The following is a 23,297-nucleotide window of genomic DNA, read 5'->3' as shown; positions in this document are numbered from 1 at the left end:
AAGAACTTGTGGCTTGGCTTCTCCTCCTCCCCCTCCATCTCCTCCATCTTCTGCCATGCTGCAGACCAATCCCAGGGCGCATGCGCGGGAGACGAGCTGCTACTGAGCTACATCCCCGGTCAGGAACTTGTGACTCTTAAAGACTGGCAAGGAGTGGCAGTGTTCTTAAAGGAGGTGGTTAGAAATAGGTTACCAGAGTTTGCTAGTGGAGGGCCAGACTTAACGCTCATGATTCTCTGCAATGTCAATGACTTTATAAAAGTAGTTAATATTTACCAGGTGCCCCTGTGTGCTTCTCAGCAACCCTGTGGGGTGCCCAGGGGCACTGTGCTGTGGAGCTGAGGATACAGGAGTGAAGAGATCGACTCATTTCTCTAGGGTCATAGAATTAGCAATGGCAGGTCAGGATTTGACCAGGGCGGATGGGCCCTGGAGACCACATGCTTAATCTTGACACCAAACATCCGCCTGCTGCCACCCTTGGAAGACACCCAACTATAGCCACACCTCGTTCTCAGGGACCATTTTCTGCTAGGAGCCGCTGTGACACCGCAGTGCCTGACCCTCCCCCCTGTCCCCCTCTTCTCGTTGCAGTGCTCTGTCCCACCTAAACTTGCCTTTGGAGCAGCCTGGCTTCGGGAGGTCACTGAGCAGGAGTCACTCCACCACAGGGACTGCATGACACCACGTAACCTCCGACGTGTATTTAAACGTGTATAGCCTAACCGGGATTAAACATGAGCAATCGCGCGGGATCCTCTGCTGTTGGCTTCTAGTGCTAGTAATCATTGGGTGCATGATGGGGGCGCAGGGTGGGCGACAGCCTCCTCTCCACCTGTGTCAGGGAAGGCGCTGTTCTCACCTCTCATTATGTAGTCTGGCTCCAGCCCTCAAAAGCTTATACTCTTCTGACTAATTTTGAAATAAACCTTCATTTAATTAATATTCTTCATGCGTTTTGGTGTGTGGTGTCCACTGTTCCTCTATCCCGGACCCCCTCAAGGAGGCTGCATGGCTGCCTTCCCAGGTGGTTTTGTGGTTCTGGCAGGTAGCACAGTGCTCGTGTCAGGGACTGTGCCCTGCTGTGGGCTGCGGTGGCATCGTGACATGAGGTGGAGCTGCATAAGTCCAGACGGAAGAAGGAGCTTGGCCTACAGACTCTGCACTGTGTGTTTCAGAAACAAGTGCCCTGAAGGGGTTAGGGGACAGGGCGTACAGATGGAAAGTGAGCCCCAAGGAGGAGCCATACAGCTGCAGTGCCTTTGGTCAGGGTGGCCAGGTTGGCTCCTGGAGGCCTTGGAGTTCAATGGCTAGGGGGAGTCAGCTCTGCCCAGCTTTCCCAACAGGGGGCGTCATGGCTTTGTTCCTGTGCTGAGAGACATCAGTGCTTCTGTCTGCCTCGGGGACCTCTGGGAACAGCACCTGTGACTTCGCACGTCCCCCCTGCAGTCTTTGCTCCTACATGTCATCCCTGACATGGACAGCAAGCAGCTGTGAGCCCTGACCAACCAGGAGCAAAAGCTGTCCCTGTATTTCGGATGCTGGTTCAGCCTCACCGCAGCCTGAATTCGCCCAGCCGTGTCTTCTAGCTTGAATGATCTTAACCCTACCAGTTACCAAGAGTTACTGCCTACCACTGTACACGCTCGCTGTCTTATATCACAGACACCTGCTTCAGTATTATCGAGGTTTTCCAGAGGAGAGCAGCAGGAATCCTCGGCAGCTTCCCAAGGCAGCACGGGTGGCAGTAGAGACTGACTGGCACTTAGGTCTCTTATCCAAGACTTTGACCCATTCCTAGGCGTGTAGGAGCCTAGTTCTTTAACGGAGCATTTAGGTCTCCCAGGTATGTGGTAAATCATACTTAAATGACCATAAGATACCCATGAAAATCCTCAGGGTCAGCACATTGGCATAAATATTAGTCCCTTGATGAAAAGGGACGAGTTCAATTCTGTACCTTCTGGGCACTGAGCTAAAGATGCAAGGGTGACTGGTGAGCGGGGTCACTGGCAGATTTAATGTTGTGCCATCCGTGGGGTTTTTCACTCGTCTCAGCAGAGAAGATGCAGTGAATCCCCAGAATTTTGCTTCTTGCCTTGGATTTGTGAGATCTGGGTCAGCTGCTTGTTTCCCCCAATTTACCCTGCCGGCGGGTGTCTGAGGCCGTGGAGACAAGCTAATCAAAACTGCTGGCAGTTAAAAATAAATCTCAAGTGTTAGGTACACACTCAGTCCAGGGGCAGCTGAATGAGAAAGGGAGGAATGGGTCCACATCAGGAGTTTGGAAGGGATATGAATCCATTCCTGGGGTTCTACATTGCCCTTCCCACCATCCTCACTATTCAAAGTGTGGTACCCAGCAGCGTGGTCCACACCTAGGAGCTGGTTAGCACAGAATTGCAGGCAGGGGACTTGGAGAGCTCATGTCCACAAAGCATCCTTTAGCTAGGTTAGAGGTCAGCTTGGCTGGCAGGATCGTTAACTAAGTTTCCTGTTAATTAAAGTGTTCGTTCAACCTAGCTTCATCAGGCTCTGGCAAGAAAACTCCACTATGCAGCCACAAGCCAGCCTTTATTAATGTAGAGCTGAAACAAATGCTCACAGGCACAGACCATTTTCCCAGTGAAATATCCATTCCTGTCTATTGCAGGATGGCAAAGCAGATGTGTCTTTTGGAAAGGAAATCCCAAAGGAAGGCTTTGTGGCTCTGCAGTTTACGGGACAAATACGATTCTTAAAATTTAATAACCCCTTTCCAGACTCACTGGCTGAAGTATAATGATCATCATGTAGTCAGAGAAGACATGGAGACGCTCCATAAGCGGGCACTGCCCCTCCTGGTTTTGTCGAGGTGGTGCTGAGGACTGCATGTGCTTGCACGTGCTTTGTGTGTGGTTTACCACTGAGTCACATCCGCAGCTCCTACCCAGCTGTTTCAGGATGAATTGAGTTGTAACCCAGATCCTCATGGACTTGGCTGAGTCCATTCCAGGAGCATTTCTGAGCATCCACTAGGCCCTAGGCTCCTACCACAGCTACGTCACAGAGGTCACCACAGGTCAAAAGCACAGAGCGTTTTGCTTTCCATGTGGCAGAGGCAGGAGATAGGGACAGGCAGCATCAGCCTCCCAGAAGCCGGGAGAGGTCCGTTTTACCGCCACTCCAGCCTTGTGATTAGTGTGCGTTGAGAGGGCAGTAATTCCATGCTATTCTTAGAGAAGAGACATTCTGGTTCTTGCTAGTGCCTGCTTATTTATTTCCTTAAGAGGGTAACAAAATAGTCATTCGGGTTTCTGTCTGGACCTGGGGTCTTCTCTCCTTTCAGGAGAGAGGGGAAGGTAAGCCTGCTGACCTGGAAGACGTGTTGGCCTCCAAATGCCTTTCTTCTCAAAGAACAATGAGCCAACTCAGCCCACAGCCCAGCAGCCCCAAGCGCCGCCCAAGCCCTCATGCATATTCATCTTTGCTTCAAAGAGCACAGCGTGGAATATGCAGATTGGCCAGGACCTGGTTGGCATTTTGATAATAGCGTTGTAAGAAAAAAACCCCAGGGACACAGGCACGTGTAGTGTCTCTTTCCTTCACCCTGTGTACTGCCCTGCACTCTCTCTCCCACTCTTTCCTGCTGGAGAAAAAGCAAATGAATTACAGAACCAAAGAAGAGAGTGAACAGAGGACCAGGTGTTTGCATTCGAGTCCGCTGGATTTCCACTTCATCCTTTCTCCCCATCCCCTTTGAATAGAATTGTTTTGCTCCTTTCCTACCAGAGTTGCTGGGTCTGAGAATGCCCTGTGACCTTGGGCCTGTCCTCTGCTCTGCATTGGCTGCCCCCTTTCGGGCATCCATTCTGTGCCATCTCCAGGGATGGGCCCCTACCCTTTGTCCTGCCTCCGCCTTTACCTTTTGCCTTTACTCTCAGCAGTTAAGTCTAAAAACCTAAGAACCAGGCCCTGCTCTTGGAGTGAATGAAAAGGAGTCCCCTACATACACAGGCCAGAAAGAGAAGGCCGGGGTCCGCCGTTCTCACTGATAGCGTTGCACTGGGTGCTGCCTGACAGGCTCAGTTTCTTTTTTTTTTTTTTTTTACCGAGGCAGAGTTTTGAGTTTTATTGTCACCGTGCTGCTCAGGCCTTGACAGCAAACTTGCGCAGAGGATACAGCCGCTCCTTCCGCTGCTGCTTCTTCGTCTTCAGGTTCTCCTCATGCTTGTTGAGCCGGCTCAGTTTCTATTCCACTGCACCACTGCCAGCTGCACTTTCGTGGCCCAGACCTTTATCTCAGGTTGCATTTGCTCCTCTGAAGCTCAGCTTTCTGATGCTCTTGGAGCTGAGCTCCTTGGAAAGTGCACAGAGCAATTCCTTAAGTTCAGAGGTCCTCAGTCCTGTCCTTTCCCTATAGGAGGGATGCTCAGCAGGAGACCACATCTCACACCTTTGAGTGCTTTTCACTCAGAAGCCTTACAGGGAACAAACAAGGCAGGTGCAGGTGGTGTCCCCACCTCAGACTTGTGCTGAGAAAGGAATCTCTGCCCTGGACTCCAAAGGATGATCCTTCCTTGAACCAAAGTTTAGAGGAGTTTATTATCTCATAAGGCCTTTGCCTTGGGTTCAATTCCAGCTGCACTACATATTAAGCCAGCTCTATATCCTCATTAAATCCTGCCCAGTGGTAGCCCAGGGAATCTGGGCTGCTGATCCTGGAACCAAGGATCCCTGGTGCACCTGTGCAAAGGGACAAAGCAGAGGCAGGGCTGGCTGTTACCCTGATTCTCCAGCAGGCTCTCTCCTGGAAGTAGAGGGTGAGAGATGGTGTGAAGTCAAATTTATTTTTGAGTTTGGAGAATGCAGTTTTCACAGGCATGGAGACGGGGAGAGCAGAGGAAGGGAAACACACAGACCACCCCAGAATCACTCAGGGAACTGCTCAGGCCTTGAGACACGGGTGCAAAAGTGAGGATTAATCCAAGCAGCACGTGGAAGGCTTAAGGGCTGCCTAGAGGGCTGGGTGCACAGGTTACAGGAGCCACGAAGACCTCGTCACAGCCCGCAGTGCTCTCTCTGCTTGTGCTGTTTGCAGCAGGCGGATCCCAGGTTGGGAGCAGAAGCTGGAGGAACTGTGGCCTCTGTGCAGCAATCTGGCTTTCTTGGCCTGGAAGGCAGTGGGCAGTATGAGGTAAAGAGGACAATCAGTGCTGTGCTGGCGCTGGGGGTCCTCTCTGTGTGGCTGAGTCAGATGTACTGACCCTCAGTGCTCTATCAGGATGAGGAAATGATTTTTTCACATTATATTTGAATTGCTAAGATAGGCAAGGAGGGGGGCCATACTGACAGCCTTGAGTATCTTCAGCTCAGCTACACTGCAGGTCCTCTTGTGCAATCAGACTCTGTTAAGATGGGGCCTCAGAATCTCAGGGACACTATTACAAATGAACCTACCTGGCCCCGGAGCTAGAAGACTCTGAATTAGTAAGTTGAAAATAGAACTAGGGTTCTTGCGACTCCAAACACTTTTCAGCAATTCTTTTTTCCCTGCAAAAGGCTTTATTTTCTTTTGTTCCAAGATTTGGGAGGGGGCTCCAAAGAGGTTTAAAAAAAACCTGCCTAGTGTCTGGAGGGAGAGGGCTGGGCCAAAGCCTGATGCCAGGTGATGCAGGAGCCGTTCAGAGGACGCCAGTCTCCAGGACCTCCTAGTCCTCTTTAAGGGGGAGCCTTGTGAAAGGTACTCGCCCTGCCAGTCTGTGGAGGTTAGTGAGGCGATCGCCTATCTTCTTGAGCTTCACCTCCTCATCTAGGAAGTGATTCCCCAGGAAATCACAGACATGGGGTCTGTCTTGGCAGAGCTCAAGGCATGAAGATCCAGAAGAGCTCTGTTCAGGTTTTTCTGCAGGGTCAGGGCAGCTTCCATGGCACCCAGGGTTTTACCTGCTCATCTTCACAAGGCTTCTGTGCATCTTGGAAGAGAGCATGGCTGCTGTGCTGGTTTTGTGTCTTCAGGAGACGTTTGGCACCCTCGAGTTTTTCCTTGGCCAGCTCACGGAAGAAATGGCCCATGCCTGCCAGAGCCACATCATCGCTGTCAAAGTAGAGGCCCAGAGAGAGGCAGGTGTAGGAGGCCTTCAGGTGCAGGTTCACTAAGCAGTGGACGGTGGACTGCAGCCTCCGCCTTTGGGGAGTACTTCTGATGAATCTGAGAGGTCATGGCTGATCAGCAGTAAGGAGCCATCCACAAAAGAAGTCCCCCCAGCCCAGGGTTTCCATTGGAACACTGTTGAAGCAAGAGACAGGTCATGGGACTCCTTTTTTTTTTTTTTTTTAATCTTCCGTCCACCTTCCAGGTACAAATTTTGGGACCATCTGATTCTTGACCATCTCCTCCTTCCAGAATGGGCCAACACCGTTCTTTTGTGGGCTTGGACAGCTGAGCTAAGCAGCGTCCACAGAACACGCTGACCTCCACAGCCCTGGAGTTCCTCAGACTACAACCCAAGGGGTCGAACCTAGAGAAGGGAAAGAAAGCAGGAAACCTAGACAACATCTTGGTCCCCTAAACCCCTCAGTGAAAGCTGCTTAGATGGTCTTCGTGTGTAAGGGGAGGCCACTGGTAGAGTCTCAACCAAAAGGGGCAGAACCCTGCACCCTTCCTTTCTGATCAAAGAACTCCCGGAGGCTTGCAGGGGCACAGATCCTGCCTTAAATGAATTCGATAGAATACAAATTTTGCAGTACTCAGACAACCACCCAAAAATTCACTTGAAATAATAGACAACTATGAGAGATATACACCTGACGTGAGCCCTCTGAATAAAACATCCAAAACCCAAACAAAATGAAAAGCTATAATGAGATGCACACGACTGAAGGGAATTGTCTTAAATGGCTGATTGTAATGAGATGTACATAAATTGTAAAGCTTGTAATGAAATGAAAAAAATCATATTCTTGCCTGATAATACTGGGTGTAATATCTACACCTGAAATAAGTCATCGCAGTGCACTGAGTGTAATGAGATGCACATAATTTTAAAGAGCGTAATGAGATGAAAAATAAATCAAACACTTGTCTTAAAATGAAAGATGCACAAAGATGCACACACCTGAAGGGCATTGTCCTAAATGGGTTCAACTTAATGAGATGCATTAATTTGCAAAGAGGCTAAATGAGATTGGCCCAGAGAGAGGCTGAGGAATCGAAAAGTGTGAGATACACTGGGAAGTGGTATCGTAAACCTGGCTTCATCTGTGGGCTGGAAATAGGATGCTGAAGTGGAAATGCAGTTCAGGTTCTGTCTGCCGGTCCTCGGTCCCTATGGCTTGGCCCGTGATGCTGTGCAAAGGTGAATTACTCTTTGACCCCAGGTTGATGCCAGCATACAGTAGTAGTTTGCATGGAAAAAGAAATTAGGAGAGGCTGTGAAGCAAAGAGCTGCAAGAGGCACTGAAGGCTCTCATCTGTGAGCCTGTTCCAGGGGAAAACACTGGTTGGAGGGCTAAGATACACAGAGCAACAACAAACCTGGTGCCTCAAGACTCATGATTGCTTCTAGAGCCCAGCCAGGCAGTCAACACAGGAGGGAGGGTCTCTAGAACATTACGTACAGGTTCACATTGCAGTGCAAGGTGGTAGAATCTTCATTTCCATGAATGTATTCTGTCCAATACTTTTTTTTCACAGCAGAGCGCTCTTTTACTATATTTTGCTCTCTTCTCTTCTCTTCTCTTCTCTTCTCTTCTCTTCTCTTCTCTTCTCTTTCTCCTCTCCTCCCCCCTGCCTCTTCTCTCCTCTCTCTCTCTCTCTCTCTCTCTCTCTCTCTCCCTCTCTCCCTCTCTCTCTCTCTCATTCTTGCTCTGTAGTCCAAGATGGCCTCGAACACACAGTACTCAGCCGTCTGAGTGCTGAGATGATGGGTGTGCACCACCACATCCTGTATACTTTTTCTTTTTTTGGTGCGGGGGATCGAACTCATGACTGCACGCTTGCAAGGCAGGTGCTTATGCTGCTGAGCTAAATCCCCAGCCCTACTTTTTCATTCTTCATGAAGTCATTGATTTAATGTTCTTTAAAACAACCACTTAGCTGCTGAAAAGGGAAAAGGATGGAGTGGGAAGTAAAACCACCAACTGGCTAACCAATAGGGTGAGCCCCTTCATAAGTGGCAGCTGACCCTTGGCCTCAGTGCTGGGGGACCACAGGGATGGCCAGTGTCACAACCTGGAAGCTTCCCTGAGTCAGAAGCAACGATTCAACTACAATGGGGCCATGTGGGTTACAGACCCCAAGTTGCCTGATTTCTCAAGACCAGGAATCTGTGTGTGTGTGTGTGTGTGTGTGCACGCGCGCGCATGCGTGTACGTGTGCTCATACGCATGCGCTCACAGGCAATCTTTCAATAAATGATGGCATAAAAAATTTAACAACTGATGGTCCAGAGAAAACATATCTACCAGCAGAATTTTAACCCGTCTGTCACACCTGAGAATCTCTCATTTGTAACTGGGAGTGATTGAATTTGAGATCTCGGGTCTAACCATTACTGGGGACATCACAGGCCACCTTCAGGCTGGTCTTCTAAGATGTAAACCCCACACCAAAGGCAAGAGCTCTATTGATCACAATTGTACCCTTGATGTCTGTAACAGTGCTTGGGACAGAGTGGGACTTACAAGGAGTGAGATAGAACAGGCGCAGGACAGCGGTCACTGCCTCATGGGCCCCATGCACACAAGGCAGAGGCAGGGGACACAAAACCCGGGAAATATCTGAAACAAAGTTCAATAGGTTTCTTTTGCCTAAGAGCCTTTAACATTCTGCGGTGCGTTATGAAACTCTACTAGCAAGGTACAGCTAGCTCTACAGTACTAGGAAGTTGGGCCACTGAACTTCGTTCCCTTGGAAACACTGCTTTAAAGATTGGGTGCTAAGCATCTAACGCACTGTCTCCTTGAGGAGCTTGAACTTTTCCATCTTTCCGAGGAGAAAAGGTCCCTGCTTGGGGTGATGGTAGGGCTGGGCTCCGTGAGAACAGTAACATGGGGAACCCCTCCTCGGAGCTGCTTGGGCCCACTCATGTGACGGCCTCTTTCCCCGTCCTCAGCCTGGCTCCAGGGGACCCACAGATGTGTGTCCATTCTGCAGCCTTCACCATTGGGGACAGGAATTCCCCTCCTGCTCCACAGATGCTCTGGACAGCTCAGCAACATGGCCAGGGAAGGAAAGCTCCAGGCTGAGGCTGACAAGAAAGCTCCTCACGGGCTCGGGGAGATGAGCTGCCCAACAACTCCAGGGAACTCAGTGCTGGGCCCCAGGAGTATAAGGCAGCTTCCCCTTCTCACTCATGCACAAGGCAGACACAGCCCAGGGGTCAAAGTGAATCAAGAGCGCACCTCCACTGGGTTGCCGGGACCTTTCACCTGGCCCAAGGGGCCGCATGAATGCTGAGCTGAAGTGTCGTGGTGGAACCAGCTTGGATAGAGTAACACCCCGGGTGGGGGCATTAGGAGGAAGATGGGGAACCCACAGGCCTTGGAGGGAGGTGGCCCCAGGGAACTCCCACCTGCAGTAGCGGGGAGTGCCAGGAGGTGGCAGTGTGGAGCTTTCCTCTTTGTTTTAGAGTTAGGCGCAAGCAAGGTAAATGTGTTAAACTTGCCCATTTTCCTTCCCAGACAAATGGGCTGCCTCCAAAGCCCTCTCTAGGGGAGACACCTTAATGGAGTGGACGCTGAGGTCTCCAGATTCTGTACGGCCCAGGATCCCACTGAAGAAGGAAAGGACCCGTACAGCTGCCACAGACACAGAGTTGCGCACCAGGGTCATGGTAGGTAATAAGATTTACTGAAACTTCTCGGCCACATTCAGTACCGGGATGGTGGATACATCGGAAGGAGGTTGTATAACAGTAGGCGGGGCTGGAGGGAGAGATGGGGGCACCTATAAGAGGGGTGCCCGTGCGGAGTGGGGGTGCTGCTGACGTGGTGAGTGGGATAGGGTGTGTGTGTGTCCGTGTGTGTCTGTCTACATTTTAACAAGAAAAATGAACCAGAAGAAGAAATGTATTTTATCCCACTGCACGTTGCAAAGTCTCACGCCAAAAAAGTTAGACTTTCCTCTACCTATGGCATCAAAAGGGAGTAAAAAAATGATTGGATCACCCAGATTATAAATAAGGTTATTTGTTTGTCAAAAATCCCTATTAAAACATTAAATATCAGCTCTTTTGGGGGGAGAAATACATTCATTTCAGGGAGACCTCAGGAAAGCGACTATCCTTTTGCTCCGCCCCCTCCAGTAGAGGAGGGGAAGCCCCAGAGGGCCCTGAGGTCCCCTCCAGTTGAGCTAGGTAGCCACTCACATCATGCCACTGAAGGAGATGGCCAATGCACAATTTACAAATGAAACCGCATGTCCGTCAAATTAAATCCAGTCGGAAACACATGTCATCAGTCTTGTCGTTCACAGCCATAGGGCAGGAGGAAGCGGGAGGAGAGGGTGCCCACGATGGGAGCCGGGAAGCTGGGCTGGGAGAAGGTGCCTGAGGGCAGATGGAAAGCCTCGTCCTCCCAGGAGCTCCGGGTCCTCCAGCGCGGTGTGCAGTGCGAGCGTGCGGGACAGGAGGTGGGCAGGGTGGGCACCTCTGTGGGCTCTCGAGGGCCATCCCTCTCTGCCATTTTGAATGCTGATGAGAAGGAGGAGGCAGTGCCTTCTCCAAACTCTGGCTTCCACCAGCTGCTGCTTCTTTCCCATGCTTCTCCTGCCTTCTCTGATGGGTACCACGAAGTGAGAGGCTGCAGGCTGACAGCGTCAGCCAGCCGGGCGCAGGGAAGGAGCCAGATGGCCTGCAGGGTGGGAAGATTCCAAGTCGCTCTGCCACCACTCTCCGAGGGTCTGCGGAGGTCCTGGAACACCCAAGCAGCTTCATCTGAGGCGGGGGACATCTAGGGTTATGACACCATTGTCCTGCTGTGATAGGAACTGAGTTCTGTGACCACCTAGGGACAGCTATGGTCCCAAAGTCACCTTGATATGGCTCCCAGTCCAGGTGCTGCCATCTCCTTGGCTCCTGGAGCTGACCCAGATGAGGAAACTCTTTTAGCCTCTTACAGATTGAGCCCAATAGCCAACAATGCATTTCCAGGAGAAAGAAAGAGGCCCTACTCCACGCTCTCCAAGTCCGTAGCTGTTGTGCCCATGGATGGGTCCTGGGCTGAGCTGGAGCCCCGTGGAGTCCAGGTCCTGCTCCAGTCTGCAAGACCTGCTTAGGGCCCTCCCCCTCCAACAGCCACTGATCATGTTTGGGGGACCTCTGCTGCCCTTGAGTGTCTCTTAAAGGAGCAGAGATGCTTGGGGGAAGGGGATTGTCACCCTCCCCTCTCGAGTCCTCCCTCACCAAAAGCCTACTCTGCAAACAACACCAATTCACCTTGCAACTCAGGGTTTGTACACAGTCAAGTCCTTCCAGGGGGAGGTGCCCACTGGTGCCATCCATCCTCTCGGATCGGGTAAACCCAGTCTCAGTCCTGCTTCCCACAGAGGTTGCTTGATGGCTCTGCCAGTGGAGTCCGCTCCAGTTCTAGGGAAGCAGGCTGGGTGCTTGTTGAAGCCTGGCGGTCGGGGAGGAACAGGGTGTCTCCTCTGTATTTCCTTGAGCTACTGATTTGGGGAGGCGAGGGCTCAGCTTCCTCAGCGCTGCCTGGCTGTGCCCTCCTTCCCCCGCCCCAAACCCTCCCGACGCCAATCCTCTCCTGCCCTGGAGATCAGCGCCAGTGGGCTGTGACTACTCCAGGGAGTCACTGTGTTCCAAGCCCAGGTCACTGACATTTGTCGTTTGCAGCTCATCGGCCTCCTCCTCAAGGTCCTCTTCCTCCTCCTCTTCCTCCATCTCATCCTCATCCTCTTCTTCTGTCCCATCCAGAGAGTCATCGTGTGCAGCCATCATAGCCTGCTGCATGGCCATGGTGGCATTGTCTGAGGACAAGGACTGCAGGTTGTCCAAATTGATGGAACCTGCATGAGAGAGGACAAGGGTCACAAACACGCAGCGGCCGTCATAGGCCCAGCGGCCTCCTAGGTCAAACGGAGAGGGTCATACGGTCATAGGGTGGTGAGCTCCTTATGTCCAAGAGTGCCCAACTCTAAAGTAGGCCATTCTCGCCCTGGGGAGTCTCCCACCACTCCCTCCTCAGCCACTTCCTGTCCCCACACCAAGCAGCAGCACCTTAGGCCGCCCGGTAGCATCTCCTGCACACATACAAGGAGTGACAGAGAGAGCGAGCGAGCCTTTAAACGAAGAAAAACTTATTACAGTAAGAGACACATTGCCAAGAAGGATGAGGTAAGCGCGTGTGAAACAAGGAAGTCTTCTGAGAGGGATTAATGGCCTGGTGTCTTTTACGGTAATGAATTTTTAAATTTAAGCATTAGATGGAGTTGTGATCGCCTCCCCTCGATCAAACATTTACGGTAACTTCTGTCAAACAAAAACGTTACTATGGGTCCATCAACCTTATTCACCAGATGACTTCTTGCTCTTCCCCAAAGTCAAAAAGACCACGAAAGGTAAATGTTTTGAACTGATACAGGATGTTGAAGTACACGCACCAGTGCAACTAAAGACCTGAAAGGGGACTCCGGGATGGCTCAGGACTGCCGGAGTGTGTTCCAAGGGAGGGGAAGTTTTTAAAGGCAGCTTAATAACCATGTGTCTTTTGCTGTAAGAAACTTTTAAAAACTTAAACATTCACCATAGTTTTAGATCACACCTCACAGGTGAAGAAGCACTTTTGACTTTTTAAGAATTCAGATGTCACTCAAAGATGGAGGAAGCTGCCTCTCAGACCAGTGAGGACATTAGCTCAAGGGAACGCCAGGCTACCCAGCTGGGATTCTCTCTCGGGCCGCCCTAGCCCCAAGTCTGTTTATTTCTATTGTAGCCTAAAACATGCTGCCCCTGGTACGTGGGACCTTACACAACCACAGAGAGCCACGGACGCACGCATGCACACTCACACACCTCCTCCTGCTGCTCAAGCTGAGCTAGCTTCGCACACCCAGCCCTAAAACGTCTGACTGAACTATTCATTGTGTGCTGGGTGGCTGGCAATTAGAAGAGAGTGTGTGTGTGGGGGGGGGGGGCTGTGATGGAGAAGCTGGGAAAACCAAGCTCTTCCTGGCCTCTGTTCACAAGCCAGCTGCCTGCTTGGTATTTATAGATGGCCTCGGCCTTGGGGAGCAGTGTGGCACTGCCTGTGCTGAGCAGCGGGAGGTGTGGGCGTGAAGGGGGGCTCTGCTGAGCAGTCACCGACTCAGACAACCGTAGCTCTCACTCTTCTCAGAGACTGCTTGGCTTGCAAGAGGGGTACAGAGGTCTGATGGGGACCAGGGAGGGGTAACTGGACGGGACAGCTACATGGTGCTGAGTGAGGAGATGACCCTCAATCTGCTCTCCAGGAGCTCCCCACCTCCAGGTGCCCTCGGCCCAGTTCCTACCATCAGGGTTCGTCCCTGGGGTGCCGCCTTGCTGCTGCAGCACCCCCGCGGCGATGGAGTTGGGCCAGAATCTTTGGGTGGGCCGGTGCTGGGACTTGATCTTCTTGGCTTTTGGGGCAGGGTCTGGGTTGCTGGCATCGAGCATGGGCTGCAGGATGCGCCTCCGGGCATTGATGAACCTGGGGGGGAAAAGCGGTTACCTGGTCAGTTACCCTTTGGGTGATGGGGTGAGTGTTTGTAGACTTCACTGAACACAGTGGACAGCATTTCGATTTAGCAGGGACAAGGGCCTGGCTACCAAGGAGCTCATGAACCCCCCTAGGGCTCAGTCACCCCAAGTAATAAGGGAAGAACACACGTGGAGAGATCAGACAATCAAAATCAGGATGGAACAGAGGAGGGGAAGCAGGAATTCACAGGCACCAACTTCTGACTTCTCTGTAGATCTGGGGCCCTGCCTCTGGAGCCTACTCTCATCCAGCTGGACACAGGGGGAGGGGAAAACAGAGATCCTTGAGGACCGCAGCTCTCTCTGCTCCTAACTTAGCAGAACGTTTTCCTTGCAGTTTTCGGGAAAGTGGGACAGCCCAGCTGACCACTTGCTGCACCCCCAGGCACAGGCATGGGTGTTTCAGCCCATTTCTGCAGGACAGGTGGGGCTGGACTCTCAAGGCCTGCTGGGATTTTTATTCCGCCAGAAGCTTCCGCGGATGTGCCTGACATAACTGACCAGCAGAGGGCGCTAAGAAGCTGCAGATGACTCCATAGGTGCCAGTGTTGATTTTGCCGTTAGCCCAACCAGAATTGGCCTGGCAGCCAGCTGGGCTGAGACCGAAGCATGTCTGGGCATTCGATCTCTTCCCCCTGCTAGGTGTTCCTTTGCCAAGCATGTGGCCCTTGGATCTGAAAGTCCTTGGGCAGGTGATGCTAACTCACCAGTTGTTTACTTGAAGGAGTGTGAGGTTTGTCTGGGCTGCAATCTGTCTCTTCTCGTCCTCCGTGGGGTAGGGGTGCTGCAATGACAGGTGAAGGACTAATGAGTGCGCACGTGGCAGCGGGGTCCCTCTGGAGACCGTTCTGTGTCACAAGAACCGCCCTGGCCCTGTCGGCCCTAGTGGCTGGCAGCTCAAACTGTGGGACGTGTAACGCTTGTTTCTCAAAGTCAGTGGGCCCTGGGTTAGACCCAGGTTCCTCAATGCCTGTGGCCCCACATCCAGGGCACCCAGCTGCTAGGCCAGCTTCCCGGTGGGCCCCGAAGGCAGCAGCCTCAGGACAGCTTCCGGGGTGCTTCTGGGTCCTTCTCACTTGACCCAGCAGGTGGACAGGCCTTCCCTGCGCTAGGATTTACAGGGGGCTCCAGGGCCCGAAGAAGGTGGTAGGAGGGGTGAATGAATCAGTTCAGTTTCAATCAACCAATATTTACTATGTGTCCAGCCATGCTTAGGAGACAGAAGATGAATATCATGGTAGCATTACCGGGGTAGGACTTTATAACCCAAGAAGTGGCTTCATACTCTTAATTTCATTTAGTTGGGCCAGTCCTCTGTCAGATAGGCAGGTTAGGTGTCTTTTTTTTTGAGACAGGGTCTTTCTATGCAGTTCAGGCTGTAGAGCCCAGGCTGGCCTCAGACCCTCTTGCCTCAGCCTCCCGAGTGCTGGAGTGCTGGGATCACAGGCACGCACCACCCCACCCAGCAAGGTATTGCTGTCCCCACTTCCTAGTTGGAAGGCCTGAGTGACTGTCCCCCTGCTGCTCAAATGGTGGCACCTCAGTTCTTTTGCCTGTGGCCCAGTCTTCTCACAGTGCCACTTTGTGGGACTGAGTCTTTGGGGGCAGGGTGCACAGTCCAGGTGACTTCATGATGGTGGCATGTGTACCAATGTATCCCCATCGCCTGCCACATTTGAATGACTGCTCAGTAAATTAAAAAGAGCAAAAGCAGCAGGTACTATCGCTTGTGCAGTTAAGCTTAGAGAAAGGGGAGTTGTGTGGGGTGCTGACCAGGTCACACTAAAGAATGGCTGAGTCTGGGGAGGGCGTCTTGGGGCCACTGAGGGTGAGCATGGACGCTAAGTCCACACATTTCTGCATTCTCCACAGGTCCCAGCTTAGTGCCCGGCACCCAGAAGGCACCGTGAGCATTGGAATGGGTCAGCGCTTTGTTCTGGAGCCCAGGGAACACTTGCGGGCTGCACGGCACCCTCTGACCAGGCTCACCTTTTTCGACTGTGCTGGTAACACAAGGTTCCAGAGCTGGAGACTCTGGTTATATCACGAGCAGCTGTGAGATCACTTAATCATACACCATAAAGTCATCTAATGATTAAATGAAATTATACTTAAAGGGCTCAATAAAAGAATAGCTTTCCGTCTTATTATGATGGGATAACGTGGGCATGGTGTTTAAAGCTCTCCGAGGAAGAAAGAAGTCTGAGACCCACAGCCTCGGAAGTGCTCTCACTGCCAGTGACACAGGGGAGCAGCCTCTTCAGCTGGCTTCCGGGATGCCTCAGCGTCCCCCGCCTGCAGCATGGGATCACGGGTTATTTTAATTTGTACTTCTGACCCTGACCACCTATGCGGGGGCAGCTGGGGACTTGTGAAGATTCTAGCAAGAGAGAAGGAACATCAGGCACATGGGAACCAATTTCACACTCCTCGGGAAGGAGCAGAGAGAAGCCAGAAGGAGAGGTGAAGGCTCCTAGGGAACAGACAAGGACACCGGAGCCCCGAGGCCTGGGGACCAGTGTGCTGCACGGGCAAGGAGTCCAGCAGGCTCACTGTCCACGGCAAGCCAGGCTGGGAAGCGAAGTCCTCTCTCACATCGGCAGGGGTCGGTTCCAAGATCCATGGGTGTTTCAGTCATATGAAATAACACAGCACTGGTGTCCTTTAAGGTCTCTCAAGGTCACTTATGATACCTCCATGTGAATGCTGCATCAGTAGCTGTTACACTGCATTATTTCAGAAACAATGATAAGGCACAAGTCTGCACTCTTTTTTTTGTTTTTTGGTACCGGGGATCAAACTCACGACCTCACACTTGCCAGGCAGGTGCTTAGGCCACTGAGCTAAATCCCCGGCCCTACAAGTCGTTACATGCTCAGTACGGACACTTTTGTTTTTCAAGATTTTCAGTCCCAAATCGGTTGTATCTGATGACGTGGAAAGGGATTGGAGGGCTGGGGGTTTGACAGGAGCCCCCCACCCTTCTGCCCTTCACGCCTTGCTCAGTGAGCCTCAGGTCAGCTCCTGGGAGAAGCCTTTCCCACAGGCCTGAGGAGAAGTGAGTCACACACTGCCTCTGCACCAGGGCTCGGTGCCAGCCATGTGGTCATACTGTCCCCAGGGGCCACAGGCTGCTCTCGGTCTGAGGCCTGGCCTCCCGAGACACTCTCGCTTCAGGGTTCAGATCAGTGAGGAGCAGACAGATCGCACTCAGAGGCCGCCTATGAACACAGGGAGGAGGTGCAGACTTCTTTCTGAGCTGAGCTGGCCGTGCACCCGTCCTGGCTGCGTACCTGTTGCATCCTGGGCGCAGGAAGTGAAATATACCTGACTTTAAGAGCCTTCCGCGGAGACGGAAAGGGAAGGTTTGTGTGTCGGGGGCACCTCTGTGAAAGGGTAGCTCACACTAAGCACCTGGGACGGAAGAGAGGGATGGGGCAGGCCTGACCCAGGAAGATTCACCGGGGAAGGTGTTTGAAGAGCAACCAAAACTCTGCAGCAGACAAGGAGAAGGAGACACAGGCAAGAACCTTGGCCCAGGACTTAGAGTTAAACCAGCCTAGGAAAAGCACTAGAGAGGGAAGTCCCTGGGCCTTCCACAGAAGGACCGTGATGTGTGCTCTAAGCAGGCAGTGATCACCATGCTCCCATCTAGTGGAGAGCTACAAGAGGCAGTGTCAGCAAAAACTGCCTGATTGTTCTCACAAATGAGGAGATAAGCCCCTAACTACGCCATACCAGTCCCCCCATCTTTCTCCTGGACCCACCCAGTGCGGGCAGTGGGTGAGTGGTGGGATTTAGCCCGGCTCTGGGAACAGGTGTGTCGGCCAGAACATTCCTGGCACCACCACTGAGCGCTCATGGGATCGGTCCAGCTCGTACGCGCCTCAGACCACGAGTCCCGGGGACAGAGTCAAAATTGTCCTGGCCCCTGGACAGACAGGGATTGGGTCAGTGCTGCTTATAGCACGGCTGGAAAGGTTTGGGGCCTGGGTCAGAGGAGGGATAAAGTGGGATCATGGAAGCCTCTGACCCTGGCAGCTGCTCTCCGATTATTTGGAGTCACTCTTCTGGAAGTGGACAGTATTCCACTAAAAAGAAGTGAAAGCTTTCTAGATCATTTGTCAGAGCCAGCGGAAGACTCCACGATTGGACAGTGCTACCTGGGGGGAAGAGGTCGAGTTTGCCCATAGTGGCAGCTGGGGAAGCTTGGATTCCTGCTGTTTTATGTCTTCCAGCCTCAGCTTGGACTTGGGGGATGATTCAGAGATGGCGTGGCTGGATATAATCCATTGACTCACCGCCCAACACCCTGAAGCCTGCTAGATGCCATCTAGCTGCATATTTAGGGGTTTTAGAGGCACAAACTGCAGCATTTATATTAAATAGGTGTTTCATAGCTGCCATCAGGAAGTGCCTCTGAAATCTAACCTAAGCCCCTCCTACTGTCCCTTACTTCCCTTTATAGCTCCACAGCACACCCGACTGGGCTCAAATGACACCGAAGGTAACTTTCAGCTTGAAGAGTGAATTGTGCCTGGGGCCCGGCCAGAAGGAAGCTAAGCTCTTTCTGGCTCCTAGGTCCCTGATCTCTTCGACCATCAAACCCACCGTCCCAAGATTGTCCTACCTCCCAGCCCATGCGCATCTCATTGTGAGGCTGGCCAGGTTACCCAGGGACGTGACACACAGCGAGCTGCAGCAGACCCTGCTCTGTGGCTGGAGAGGGGCATCGGGTCAGACGCTGAGGAGGGGGTTTTGCTCCCGATTCTGGTCATCACCAGCATGCTCTGGGTCCCCTCTTCGCCTCACTCCTGACAATCTCGGGGCCACTGGCTGCTGTGTGCCACCCTGCTGTGGGCACTGCTCAGGAGGTGGGAGGCCTCCTAGAGGGAGGCGGCTGGCAGGTGAGGGGCCCTGAGCAAACAGGTCCCATCACATCTGAGCTGCCACCGCTGGAGGGCATACCCTGGTTCCAAAGGTGCTGATGCAGACAAAGCGAGCCCCCAAGAAGGAGCCTGCTGTCACCGGTTCGGACCTTCCGGGTTATTTGCTCTCTCATGTTCACCCCTGTTCCTTTTAAGGCAAAAAACATAAAGAACTAAAATGTTTAATCTCATGTCTTCTCACAAAACAGATCCTCGTGTAACCACTCCCAAGTCCAAAGATAGAACACTAAAGCACGCTGAGCCCCCACTTATGGCCCCCCAGTCACCTCCCCGATGTCTACCCCAAAGTAACCTCTTGTGGTAATTACGTGCCTGCTTTTCCCCATAGCTTTATCATCTGTATTACACCCTGCACCATGATGGCTCGGTTTTGCAATGAATGGAATTGTGCCTCCATGGTTGTTCTGTGTGACCATCTATTCCTTTCCATCCTGACAATCCACTGTTCTTTGTTCTTCATCTTTCTGAGATCTCAGAACGATTCTCTCTCCCTCCGGTTTCTATTTCAAACCATTCATGCTGCAGCAAGATGGCTCCTTCTTGACTCCTCCTGCACCTTCCCTACCCGTTAAGTCAAGCCCCCTTCTATGAGGTCTGACCATTTACCCTGCCTAGGATCCCTCACACTTCGAGGGGAATCTGTTGTTACCTGTCACCCCAAACAGACAGGCAGCAAATAGTCAAGAAGAGGAACCATGTTTTCTCCCATCACCACCACCAGTTCTGAGACTGTCCAGCTCGCACTAAGTACTTGCTGTGCGTTTGTTGAATGAGTAAACACAGGAGCTCTGGGGTGCCTGCTTTTCTTCCGTGTGCCTGAAGACATGGAGCTGGGTGGGGGGGCACCAGTGGCTCAGACCCCCTTTTGATTCCACCCAGAGGTGGGCTGCCCTATCTACTAACTGCAATTGGCTGTTAAATGTATGTTTGGGAGGAAGGAAGGGGTGATCAAGAGTCCACCAAGGCCCGATGGTTGCCTCCCTAGACAGGGATAGCACAGCACTATGGGAAGTGGGTATCGACATGGGCTGTAGAGCCAGACGACCCAGCTTCAAATCCCCATCCTCCTCAGCAGCTCAAGACGTGGGTGAGCTTCCTTTTCTGTAATGTGGAAAATCATCCCTTGTGCCTCCAGGATGCTACAGGGACTCCATGAGTTAACAATATTTAGCACAGCACCTGGCATAGTCTATGAGTGCTTGTTAAAAAATAAATAGGTGAGCAAACCCTTGGCACGATGCATGGGGCTCTCTCTGAAAGGCCCAGGTTGTTTCCTGGCAGCCCATACCAGCCTCCCAGCGGCCCTCGGCACCTGTGTCACTGGGCTCCTTTGTCCAACAGGCTGGCCTGAGACCACCCCAGGCCGTGCACATGCAAAGGGTGTACTCCCTTCTGAGTCTGGTCTCAGCTTCTGGAGGTTGTAAGTCTCCCAAAGCATTTTCAGGAGAATCGCCGAGGCTCCTGGGTCCCTCTCCCTGTCTTTCAGCTTGCCCATCCAGCGCTGGCTGATGCTTGCTGGCAGCAAGGCCCAACTCAGGTGGAGGCGGACCGAGTTCCTCCTTCCCCAGGCTCCCTGCCAATGTGGCGTAGGGCCCAGGACCAAAGCTGTGCAGGGCGTGCTCTTGAGGTGCTCCATCCTCACTAGAATCAGAAAGCTTCTCTCTTGGTCTCTACAGTGAAGGGTGGTGGGAGAAAACTGTCTCATGTCATGGGCAGAAACTGGTGGACTATGTGTGTACCAAGAAACGACTCCAGTTAAGATTCCACCTGGCCTGGCACCAGCCTCCCAGGGTGCCTCCAGGGAAGTCCTGCAGTACCAGCCCCCTGTGTGGCCTCGGTAGAAACCATCCTGGCCATGGCAAGGGGCCACAAGAGTTGCCAAGCTCTTCAGGGGAGAAAAGGGATGGAGGACTCATGATCAGCACACACTGTAAGGGACCATCAGTCCCTTTTGTTGACATTGATCCTTACTCAAGAGAAAACTTCCATCCAGAACGAACCTGCCTTTTCTCTTCCTATCCAATCCCAGCAATGCTTGAGGCCCAGCCCAGATGCTAGCTCCTCTACCAGACCTTGTTAACAGAGCCTGAAAGGTCCTGGACCTCGGCCTCTCCCAAGGCTCAGGAGCCCTTTATACCAGTATAGAACAAGTCGGGTGCATGGAGAGGGGATGTCTGCAGCCTTGGCTGTGGTTTAGTGAGTCTGAGGTGGTGAGGATCCCCTCGCCGGTCTCCAGTGCAAGCGGCTGAAAGCCGGGGAGAGATGGCTCTGCCGCGCCACCACCACTCCGTGTGCAGCCTCTGATGGATGGGGACAGCTTCCTGTCGAGCTCACATCTGCCTCTCAGTCTCATCCAGGGTCCTCTGAAGTTACCTCATGGCAGCAGCCCTTTGTGGGACACCTGCAGTTTGTGGCATGCTTGGAGGACACACGCAGTGCGGGTTCTGCTGAGGCACATGTCCTGTATTCTCACTGAAATCTCCAGGTGTTGAGAAAGCAGGCATCATGATTCCCATGTCACAAAGGAGAAAACTGAGCTCTGAGTGGCCTAAAAACTGGCCAAAGACTCTGCCTGTACTGACTCCCCTGGTCTCAGACCCGGGGACAGTTGCATTTCTGTGATCGCCCTTCGTTTCCTCATGGGCTGACTTCCTTTGTGTGTACCCAGCTTTGTTCTCACTTTCTAAGACAGAGACGTCAAACTCTTAGCTCAAGGATACTTGTTGCCTCCTGAGTAGCTGGAGTACAGGTGCACCCCCTCACATCAGGCTTTTAATTCTCCCTTTTCTTCTTCTTCCTTTTCCTCCTCTTCTTCTTCCTCCTCTTTGTCCTCCTCCTCTTCTTCTTCATGTTTTGTGGTGCTGGGGACTGAGGTCAGGATCTAACACATGCTAGCAAGAGCTCTACATGGGGCTACATCTCCATCCTGGTTTATGTGTATAATTTATTCCTCCTGTTAAATTACGAGCCCGTGACTGCTGAAATCATGTCTCACACCTGAAATTTAGGCATTTGTGAAGAGGCAAGTTACCTGGAACATAGTGCTCCTCATAAGCCAAAAGGCGGAAAGAACCCCTGCATCCGTCAGCGGGGGAAGATACAGCCGGATCGGGCACACCCACACGACGGACCACTGTTCAGCTACTAAATGGAACAAAGTACTCGGCATTTCGAAAATGGAACAAAGTACTCGGCACTTCGAGAACATTATGTTGGGAGAGAGATGCCAGGTGCAAAAGACCTCGTTACATGTTTTGAGCCATGAAATGTCCGGAATGGGTAATCGCATCGAGACAGCGTAGATTCTAGATTCCAGGGGCTGAGGGTCATGAGTAATGTGTGTGGGATTTCTTTCTGGGTGACGAAGATATTCTGGAATTAGATAGTTATTATTGCACAACTTTTTAAATATGTTCAACCCATGGAATTGTTTCGAAGGGTGGCATATGACTTATGTTTCAGACACACAGAGAAGGCCTCTGGTATCTCTTGTGCACTCAGCTTTTTGGCCACAGCAGAGGTCATATGAGGGCCTGGAGCAGGGCTTTTGGCTTCTGGGGTGAGAAGGAGGGTGGGGGAGGGGAAGACAGAGAGTCCAGCTGGGCCCTGGCCAGACGCCACCCCAGGCTGACATGGGATGGATAGAGATGGGGCAGAGGGATATCTTAAGCAGTGAGAGCTGAACACTGTGCCTGGGTGTATAAAAATCCCACAGGCCTCTCCCAGGCTGAGAGCTGGAGTTCTCCTTTGCCCTCCCTAGACTTTGCATGAGAGCAGAGAAAGAACTGTGGCTTCCTAGATCAGTGTGGAGGCCACTGGTGGGAGATGAGAGCCTTGGGCCACATGGTTCTGGATTCAAATCTGATGCAACCTTGTGAAATATGTTGCCATCTTAAGTCTCAGTCTTGTCACAGGGAAGCTGAGAACCACAGCAGTGCCAGCCTCCTAGGATCAGGGTGGTGGTGGCGGGGTTTCACTAGCGTATCTGAGCACAGACTCTGGCATTGAAGTGGGAACAGCAGGAAAGGCTGCTCGGTGGACAGCGGGGCCTGCTGGGGCCTGGCTCTCTTCCAAGACTGCCCTGCACACAGAGAAGAGCGTTGGGGTGCTCACGTGTGGGGTGGCAGGAGCACAGAGCATCACGTTGCCTTTAGGCACCCAAGCGAGCAGCACCAGCAGGTCAGGATGGCGCTGGATCAGAACAGCAGGGTGAGGGCTGGAGCTGGAGCGGGGAGCAGCACCCCTCTTTCCTCTGCTCCACAGCACTGCGCCTGCCGGTGCTTCCCACCCACTCAGTCCACAATGACCTCTTCCCACAAGCCTTCAGCCTCTTGCAGCCAGCACACAGTGGCACAAAACGTCAGTGGATTCTTCAGGGGCCCCGAAGCCAGCAGCTAATGGATGAAGGCGTTCGAGCTCCCTGCAGCCTCCCAGCCAAAAAGGCTCTGGGGTGCAGCCTCCATTTCAGGAGCTTCCTGTCATCTGAACGCCTGTCCCTAGCTGCAGTGCCACAGAGCAGTGGCCATGACAGGAAGCCATCGGACAAAGAAGAATGAAAAGCAAAATACTAACTTTTGCCCGAGGGAAAGAAGATGACAGGAAAAACCAGGTTTTACCCCCGAAGTGCTCCAAATCA

The 23,297-nt window shown here is 52.4% G+C and overlaps 2 protein-coding genes and 1 pseudogene across 12 annotated transcripts in view; 1 reads left to right on the top strand and 2 right to left on the bottom strand.

Moving 5' to 3' along the window:
* Fez1 (fasciculation and elongation protein zeta 1) overlaps positions 1-945 on the top strand; it is a 50,819-nt gene extending 49,874 nt beyond the window's left edge. For all 10 annotated transcript variants that reach the window (XM_005004923.4, XM_005004924.4, XM_005004925.3 and 7 more), the window contains one exon: positions 595-945. In XM_005004923.4, the coding sequence (XP_005004980.1) occupies positions 595-611 (17 nt within the window). In that variant the 3' untranslated portion in view covers positions 612-945. The remainder of the gene's footprint in view (positions 1-594) is intronic.
* A 3,151-nt stretch (positions 946-4,096) lies between these two features.
* Positions 4,097-9,696, bottom strand: LOC134477636 (ferritin light chain-like; annotated as a pseudogene).
* A 114-nt stretch (positions 9,697-9,810) lies between these two features.
* Pknox2 (PBX/knotted 1 homeobox 2) overlaps positions 9,811-23,297 on the bottom strand; it is a 242,733-nt gene continuing 229,246 nt past the window's right edge. For both annotated transcript variants that reach the window (XM_003472709.5, XM_063256012.1), the window contains exons 10-12: positions 14,420-14,496; positions 13,484-13,662; positions 9,811-12,001 (exon numbers count right to left, since the gene is read on the bottom strand). In XM_003472709.5, coding sequence (XP_003472757.1) covers positions 11,772-12,001; positions 13,484-13,662; positions 14,420-14,496 — 486 coding nt within the window. In that variant the 3' untranslated portion in view covers positions 9,811-11,771. The remainder of the gene's footprint in view (positions 12,002-13,483; positions 13,663-14,419; positions 14,497-23,297) is intronic.

Source organism: Cavia porcellus, unplaced genomic scaffold, assembly GCF_034190915.1.
Source record: "Cavia porcellus strain 051 isolate PalLab524CR breed Dunkin Hartley unplaced genomic scaffold, mCavPor4.1 scaffold_9, whole genome shotgun sequence".
NCBI lineage: Eukaryota > Metazoa > Chordata > Mammalia > Rodentia > Caviidae > Cavia > Cavia porcellus.
The sequence above is the reverse complement of the archived record's forward strand: the minus strand, read 5'-3'. Positions and strand labels throughout refer to the sequence as shown.